Raw genomic sequence first — 9,395 nt, 5'->3', positions numbered from 1 at the left:
AAACATTTTTTTAGCACAAGATGCAGCATAGACTGATAAGAACTTTTCGTTACTGGATTGTGAATTCAAATTGCACAAAATTAAAAATAATTAATAGTTATAAAAATTTTTATAATATTTTTTAAGAATATTAAGAATTAAATTTTTTTACCAGGCTTGTTCATTAATATTTAACATAAATTTTAATATTAACATAACTTATTTGTAGCCGAGTATGAAGTTGGCACGCCAGAGCCAAGCACACCGTGTACTTTTATAATACATGCGGAAATCAAACGTAATGGAAACATACTGTCTCCTACTTATCCCGGCACTTATCCGAAAGATCTTATTTGTAGTTATCAATTTGTTGGGAAACCTGGACAACGTGTGCGGTTGGAATTTCGTGACTTTGATTTGTTCTTTGGGGGACCACAGTACGTACATGCAAGGCCAATATTTTTTCAAATATTTAAAATTTTTATAGAAAGTTTCTAGTAAATAACAGCCAAATTAAAAGAAATTAATTTTATGTATTTATAAATATATTTTATAAAAATGTAAAATTATTAAAGAAAATTTACTTTTGTAGAATAAAAACCTATTTTCTTTCTATTAATTAATGCATTCTTTAAATATTAATATAAGAAGAATATTCTACATTTTTAAATATATATATATTTATAAATTCCTGAACATCTCCGTAATTCTGATGTGCTAAACAACTATTTCATTGATTTTCTCCCGTCCAACACTCCTTCGTCACATTTATCGGTCCATCTTCCTCAAACACATTGTGATCTGTCAAATTCTTTCCACTTTAACCCTATAACCCTTACTGAGCTATACAACATATTGGTAAAGATTAAGCTCACATTCTCCGGACCATATGATCTTTCAGGCCATATATTTATGCTATACATACCTCACTATACTACTCTTGAGCCTATCCTTCACATCCTAAATTGCTCTCTGTCTTCTGGAATCTCTCCCTCCTCGTTTCGTCCTATCTCTCTTTCTCCCTTTCTTTTTAAGTTTCTTGAACGCATCTGCTTTACGCAGCTAAATTCCTTTTTGACTAAAAAAGAGGTCATTCCAACTTTCCAGTCCGGTTTCAGAAGGTTGCATAGCATTACAACTGCTCTTTCACACATCTTAGACCGAGTATTAGATTTTCTTGATTGCTCTTCACTTTCGGCACTTATTGCACTCGACTATTCTAAAGCCTTCAATACAACCACGAATTGCTACTGACAAAGTTGGCATGTTATGGCCTATCATCAAAAAGTGATTATTTACAATCCCCTTCCCATCTTTTTCTCTTCTCGCGCTGTACCTTAGGACTTTACACGGTGTGCCTCAAGAATATTTTTTAGCGTATTTGCTGCTGACCTTACTCATCTTCCACTTGATGCAAGGCTGTATATGTATGCAGACGATGTACTTCTCATTAAGCCATTTATTCTTTCCGATGCAACCTTCGCTTCAGTTGTACTAAAGCATGACCTTGAGCTCATCGCTGACTGGTCTGCATCAAATGGACTGTCTTTAAATCCTGCCAAGTCCCAATGCTTAGTTGTCGATTCTCCGCTATTATCCTGTCTCCAATCCTTAAATGTTACTTTTAACTCTATTCCTCTTGAGACTCCCTCTACTGTTCGCATTCTCGGTCTTCATGTTGAATGCTCCTGGTCGTTTGGGCATCATGTTATCCTCAAATGTAAAGCAGCTTATGCACGTCTTCGTCTCTTATATCCCCTTCGTCATGTTCTCAATGTCTCACAGAAACTTCACCTCTCTCAATTACTTCTTTCTCCGTTCGACTATGCAGATATTGTGTATATACCTAATTTGAGTAAACAATCTTTGAGTCGCTGCCTCCTTATCTGAAACCCGTTACAATGACCTTTCTTTTCCTGCTCACCGTTCCGTCAAATTTCGTGCCTCTTTCTCTTTTACTGCATCCAAATACTATAATCTTTTACCCTTTGATATAAGATCCTCTTCTGCTTTCTCTTCCTTTCGTGCTTTTGCTTTTCAGTTTATCTTGTCTCATGTTACTTAACGTTTAAACTTCAAATCAATTTCACTGATTAGGCTATATATCAACTGTTATGCTGTCGCCTCGCCTTTTGCCTGCACTTTGCACTTGTTTTTACTTTCTTTTCTGTATTACTTACTGTAATTTGTAAATGCATGCAATAAAGTTGTTATTATTATTATTATATTACATTAATTTATATATTTATATTAGATACTATGTATATGGTATAGTAAATGATATAGTTTAATCAAGTTAACAAGGAAATTTGAAATTATTTCACAGTTGCCCGCTAGATTACGTGAAAGTGTATGATGGTCCCGATAATTCGACTGCCGTTATCGGCACTTACTGCGGCCAGCAACGAAATTTAGTGTTATACTCCTCGGAGAATAGTTTGTTCGTGCTATTTTCGACACTGAAACGCACGGCGAATACGCAAAATCGAGGATTTAAAGGCATTTTTGAGTTCTCGGAGAGTTTTGTCAGCCTCGGTGAGATCATTACGACGCCTGTTTGTTGTTTATAAAACTTTACAATTGTATTAATTGATATTATCTTTTCCATTGTACAGATTTCATAACAGAATATCGAGGCGAGCATATCCGTGGGTCTGAATGCGACCAAAAAATCCTTAGTAAGAAGGAAACATTGGGATTCGTAGTTAGTCCAAATTTTCCATATCCTTACTTACCTAAGGTTGTTTGCCGTTATTTCATCTACGGCATGCAGGACTCGCAACATCTAGAGCGCGTGCGGCTGGAATTTCAACAATTTACAATACAGATGTCCAAGGGAGAGTAAGTATTAAATAAGTATATTTACTAAATGTTAATGTGATAGTGTATAAAGGTAAATGTTAAGTTTAGCCCTCTTCACGTTCAATCTTGATGAAACCAAGCTTATTTGACGTGTCTTTACATAAAACGAACGAATCTGGTAGTAAAAAATGTCGTTTTATCCAAAATTCCATCAACTAAATACTTGTATAATCATTTATCCCAAACAGCCAAATGCAGTGCATTTGCTAACATGTTGCCGAAAACGTTGCTGCAACCAATTTCGACAAACTCAGGACAAGGTGAGACAGCATTACGTCTGTCGTTGTCAACCTTGTCAATTGCAGAAAAGGTTATAGGGGCTATAATTGTACTGTTGCACATGGATTTCGACTTTCCACGCGAAGCGATTTCCACCCCACTTTCCCTCTTGCCAAGGAGTATATGACTTTTTATATAGCTAGATTTTACTTTGCATGCAAAGTTGCACACCCCTTGGCAGAAGGGGAGATGGGGTGAAACCTCGTTTCGCGTGGAAAGTCGAAACTCACGTACAACAGTACAATTATAGAAGTCGTGCGCCTTTTGGCAGGGAAGGATGTGGGGTGGAAGTCGCTTTGCGTGGAAAGTCGTTTTATGTAAAAACGCGTCGAATAAGCCTGGTTTCATCAAGATTGGACGTGAGAGAGACTAAACTTAACATTTACCTGCGTAAATGTCAATTTGTACCATATTCTCTTTCGGACTTTCCCAGGACGGCGTGTACCGATGGCTATCTAAAATTGTATTTAAAAGGTCAAGAAGCAACGGATTCTTATGATAAATTCGATTATGAGATGTGTGGTAACAATAGTAATCCAAGTCATGTAGTCAGCGACGGGCCGAGACTCGTGATGGTATTCAGTAGCGGAGAATTACAGGCACAGGGCTTTAAAGCTAAGTGAGTGCATATTTAATATTATTCAAGATAAACCATTTCAATCAAAAGATTCAGTTTCATTTATTGCTTTTTTAAAATTCTATCGTACTATTTTCTAATAAAGACAACTGATCCATTTGAACTCGAAAGAATTTATTTTCTTGACTTCTTTATGAATTAGCGTAATTTGTTCGAAATGAACTTAAAAGGAATTCCTTTTCGACAATTAACAAAGGATATCTGTCACAACCACGACGTCAAGCTAGCTCGACTCTGATTGGACCGCAACGCTTGCGACACGTTTGCGATGTTGCGATGCGATCAATGTAGAACCAGCTTTATGTGCCATATGTGTGTGGAGGTCGCCATGTTCTTGCAAATGCTCGAAGTTCGCGCATCTCTTACTTGAGGATCTCTAGTAACCGCTGAATTGCTGGTTCGAGTCTTTGCCGGCACTTTCTTTTTTCCTTTTTCTTTCATTTTAATATTTATGTTATTTCTATGTAAAATCAATCAAATTTATAGTAATCAACGGATATTCAATATAAATCTTTTTTTTGAAGCGAAGTTCAGGTGTACACCTATTTTTTGATTGGTTACTCCCTGTATAGGCACATATACAGAAATACGTATCCTTTATTTTTGTCTAAAGAACAACATATTACAAGCTTGTCAAAATCAGAGGACGACACTTTCCATGTGTTTCCTTGTAAGACTAAGTTATGATATCAAAGTTAGTTGTAATTGTACGTCGAGCCTTTCGTTATTTTTGAACTTCATTCCTAGCATACATCTTGCTATCATGTTGCCAATAATATAACGTATCACTATTGCTGACCGTTTGCTTTTGAAATTTTGTCAACTGATTATTGCATATGTATAAGCAGTTATATTGCTGCATTCGTAACGTGTCCTATTTTGATGTCAGCAAGTGCATGGCAAAATATAATAATACATACATCAGTTTGCTCGATATGATTAATCACGTATGATTATCAGGGTATGTATGCTATAAGTACACAAAGCTTCATTAAAATCAGAATTTTGTCAATTCGCAAGGATCCTTTGTAAATTAAGTTAAAAATTATTGATTACTCAATTTTATTACACTTTAATCCTAACACTTTTTTACTTATTATTTTTAACCTGATCTAACTCTGATTGATAGGTATATTTTTGAAACGGAATACAAGATACCGGGTACTGCAGCGCCTGATGGCAGTTGCACTTTTACTTATCGCAGTTCTTCTCGTAAACGTGGTGAATTTAATTCACCACGATATCCTAGCAATTACCCGAGCGACACGAATTGCACGTATTTCTTTCTAGCGACGCCAAATGAGCAGGTTGCTTTGATCTTCGATCATTTTAAAGTTCGCACAAGAACCGATAATGTGACAGGATATTATGGGTAAGTGAATCACAATTCTCTTGTAACATTAAACAGGATGTTTTGTAGTTATTGACACAACATTTATTACGTACATAAGTAAAGTGGACAAAACTGAGTCGAATTCTGTACCATTTTGCGATTCTGTACCACTTTGTACGATTTTTTTTCCAGGAGATACAGTGTATCAAACATACCTATGCATTTTATCTGGAGACACGGTAATGTCTCGACGTTAAGCATGGCGCGAGACACTGCCGTGTCTCCTTTACGCGAACCGGCGAGTTGCGTTAGATCGAGATTATCGGATCTCAATAACGGCTGTCCCGATCGAGTCTTTAAGTACACTTAATCTATAGCTTACACTCCGATTGTATTACGTGCTTTTATTTTTTCTCTATGTACCCTATAAGCGGAGATATTGCGACGCAGGAGGTACGTCGTACGCTTACATTTGGCAGTGGATCGGCTGAATACACGTTTCTTTAGAAATTAATATTTCATTAACTATTGATAAAAATGCAAAATAGTAAAGAACTTTTTGACTCAGTTTAGTTCACTCTACCTACTCACGTTGTTTTCAATAAGCGTTGTTTCAATAATCCTAGAACACTCTATATTATAGCTTTATATGTATATTAATTAAAATCAATTCTGTTATCACACACACAGATACGAGCTCTGCCAGGATGATTGGCTAGAGATTTATAACATGTACCGAGACGATACGGAGAAATTAATAGGAAGGTATTGCGGCGGGACCGCACCGGGCCCGGTAGAATCAAATCTCGGTGCTCTTGGGTTAAAAGTGATCTTACATTCCGATTCTGAACTTGTCTACAGTGGCTTCAAAGCGCGTTACACTTTTGAAATCGCTAAACCTATTTTTGGAGGTACGCTTATATGGTTTGTCTCTTTGTAAAAGAACTAGGTAAGTATCCTGTTTAGGGGACCCTGTTTAAAATTTTCTATAAAAAACTATAGAAACATATAGAATTTGTATAGGTATTTATAGTTTTCAATAGTTTCTATAGTAGCGCACGAGAACAACTATAGAAACTCTACAGTTATCAATAAGATTCTATGAATATAATTTTCTATAGTATTTTACCTATTAAACTCTTATCAGTTTTAACGGTGTTGCATGTACAGTACCGACCTATAAGTGTCTATGGTTTTTAAATTATGAAAGTTGAAGTGTTCTTTATGGGAAACGATTTATGGCTAATATGCTTCATAGATTTTCTTTTATAAATTTTTATGGTGAATTTACTAGAGGCCGTCAATACTGTTCTATGTGGAATTGCATCCATCAAGTGGTCTATCGGTAATAGAAAATACCTCACTGTAATGCTTATAGTTTTTAATAGTTTTTTATTTTCTTGGAAATAAAATTATGTTATAATTATTTAGAAGACGCTCCTCACCTTTACTTTCAATGAAATTATGTTCATTCGATGTTTTTGCATGAAACGAAAGAATCCGGTAGTAAAATGTTGTGCCTAGGTCCCGCGAACTGAAATATTAAGCCTTAAAGTTGACGACTATTGAGGTTAGGAAATCTGTTACACCGACTTGCTGCGAAAAGTTGACTTTTAACAGTTTTTAAAAGTTAACTTTTCGCACATAGCAAGAATAGAGCAGTCTTTCGTTTTGAATGAAAACGCGTCGAATGAGCCTAATTTCACTAAAATCGGAGGTGAGATTCCGATTCTAAATAAATACTGACTAAAAAATACGTGTACATAGCGCTGCAATAAGTCGATGCGACAGATTTCCTAACCTCAATAGTCGTCAACTTTAACGCTTAATATCTCGGTTCATGACTGAACAATATTCCAAAGATTTTAACCATCAGGCACCTTGCGTAACGCAAATGCCGGCGGTACTGTAACTTTGAAACCTCGTAACTTGGAAAATACCTAACAAGAAATAACATCATTATAGTGTTTTGAAAAGGTCTTGAAGTCAGCTATAAGAGTATGTAATAAAAAATGAGGGGTTCCATTTAAAAAATTTTAGGTAATCTTGACCTGACCTTAAGAACATTTTCTCAAGGTCAACCAAGGTCACCAACTTCTTTTCCCCTTGAAACTATAAAACTTTTGTCTGAAACATTTTTGCCTTAAACTTACAGATTTTAAGAAAATCGACTGGATAAATTAAAATGGTCCACCCTGTATTTTAAAGCAGAAAATTTTTATTTTATATGATAGAAAAAGGACATTATTTTTTGAACTTTTTTGTTAATAACTTTTTAACGAAGGATGAGAACCGACTAAGATCATTTAAAGTCATGATCTTAACAACATACCAGTTAAGATCAATGTCAAATTGGTGACAGTTCTCCTAAGAGGGTTCTCCTAAACAGGATATTTACCAGAACAAGTAAAGAAAAAGGTATTAAATTCAAAGTCTTTCACGCGTAACTCTAAGTTAAACCCATTTATATTATGTAATTTAAATTACAAAATGATATTTAGTTTAAATTAGGAAATGATATTTTTTCTAAATTAAAAAATGATTTTTATGTCTTTATGATTTGAAAATATAATATTAATTTCAGATAATTATGCTCTTGTTATTATTGATATTAATTTTTTCAAATTATTATGCTATAGATTGTGGATCAAATATTAGTAGTCTAAATTACGGTATAATAACTAGTCCAAATTTCCCAAACAAATATGATGGACCGGCAAAAAACTTAGCTAGTAAAAGTTGCAACTGGTTTATAAGAGTTCGACCGAATCAGCGAATACTCTTAAACTTTGAGGTCTTCTCCGTAGAAGGTGATCAATTAGGTAATATATGGATTTATTATGAATTAGTTTCATAACATACTGGAAGGGCCATAGGTGACTGTCGATGTCTCCAACATCTATCTATCCTTGTCTGAATGCTTCGCCGTAATGCGCGTGCGTCGATTATTATTATATAGTGTTTAAGAATGTTGTATTCTTCCCGCTCTCACCTTAGAATATATACATGTACGTTCAAAGCTCACATATAAATCACGCGCAAGCGCACAGCAAACGAGCTTTCGGACAAGGACAGACAGATGTTGGAGACACTTTTATTACATTGGTCAGATACAGTATGGCCCTTCCAGTATGTATGTTCTAAGATTATAACATAGGTGTACATTATTCTTAAGGTAGTACATTCGCGAATTGAGAAGTTAGAATTTCTTGAAATTGAAACTGTATATTGTATTAGAAGACTTTGATACGCTTGTGTAATTACGATCAGATTGACCGTTTTAATACTGACAAGGAAACGCATTGAAGTGTCATCCTCCGATTTTGACGAGCTTGTGATATGTGTTGTAAAAAAGAACAGGCCTATTAAGTTATAAACAAACGAAGAATGATAATAAATAAATTGCTTTTTCATTATTATTTTTTGGCTTAGTTAACAAATACCAGCATATAATTTCGTTTCCGTTCAACTTCCTTTTATTTTCTTGTCTCTGCGGAGTGTAAAAGATGCAAAATGCCGAGAATGGTTGCGTTCGACATTGGCAGTTTCCGAACGCACCCGACTATGCATCGTTAACGTCTCATTCGCGCACTCTTGCGAAACCTACATTCTGCATGGACGATGATGAACATGTACATAATAACGACGACGTATCTTAAAAAGACAGATCCGAACTTTTGCGTCGCAATATCTCCACTTGTAAGGCACGTAAAAAAAATAAAAGCATTTTTATTACACAATTCGAGTGGAAGCTATCGATTGAGCGTACGTAGAATTCGATCGGTTCAACCGTTACTGAAATCCCATAATCTCGATCCCTCACAATTCATCGGCTCACGTAAAGAAACACAACCGGTCTCGCGCCATGACATGTTACTGCGCTTGGCTTAGCTGCCGTGTTTCCAGATATATACAAGATTACGACTGGAAAAATGTTGAAACCTGAGAGGAACCTGAGAGAGGACATGAGGGCTTTTTTTCTGTAACCGCAAAATGCCCTCACGCACGACTACCCTCTGAAGATGTGAATGTCAACTACACAATAATATTCACTTTTTTTGTGGTGATATTGATGGAAATAAATCGTTGACATCTTTGAAATAACAAAAATCTTTCAATAATAAATGATTTATCAAGACCGTATATGTGAATACACAACAAATAAGAATTTAATGCCTGTAACGGTTGAAGCTGGATCTTAGATGCTTTAAATAATTTCTATGTGAATTTATATACTAAATATGTATCCGGAAAAAAATATTTTATATATAATTATATAAATGGACATATTTTATATACATTTAT

At 35.2% G+C, this 9,395-nt stretch overlaps 1 protein-coding gene across 7 annotated transcripts in view; it reads left to right on the top strand.

Annotated features, from left to right (window-relative positions):
• LOC108729795 (cubilin) overlaps window positions 1-9,395 on the top strand; it is a 37,329-nt gene that overhangs the window by 13,319 nt on the left and 14,615 nt on the right. For all 7 annotated transcript variants that reach the window (XR_001936950.1, XM_018459098.1, XM_018459102.1 and 4 more), the window contains 7 exons: window positions 209-416; window positions 2,306-2,514; window positions 2,595-2,820; window positions 3,554-3,739; window positions 4,887-5,129; window positions 5,781-6,001; window positions 7,730-7,912. Coding sequence is in view for 6 of the 7 variants with exons in the window: in XM_018459098.1 (XP_018314600.1) it covers window positions 209-416; window positions 2,306-2,514; window positions 2,595-2,820; window positions 3,554-3,739; window positions 4,887-5,129; window positions 5,781-6,001; window positions 7,730-7,912 (1,476 nt within the window). In the remaining variant the exon portion in view is untranslated. The remainder of the gene's footprint in view (window positions 1-208; window positions 417-2,305; window positions 2,515-2,594; window positions 2,821-3,553; window positions 3,740-4,886; window positions 5,130-5,780; window positions 6,002-7,729; window positions 7,913-9,395) is intronic.

The sequence above is a fragment of the Mycetomoellerius zeteki genome, unplaced genomic scaffold (genome assembly GCF_001594055.1).
Source record: "Mycetomoellerius zeteki isolate Tzet28-1 unplaced genomic scaffold, Tzet1.0 scaffold79, whole genome shotgun sequence".
Lineage (NCBI taxonomy): Eukaryota > Metazoa > Arthropoda > Insecta > Hymenoptera > Formicidae > Mycetomoellerius > Mycetomoellerius zeteki.
This window is presented reverse-complemented; position numbering and strand designations above follow the sequence as displayed.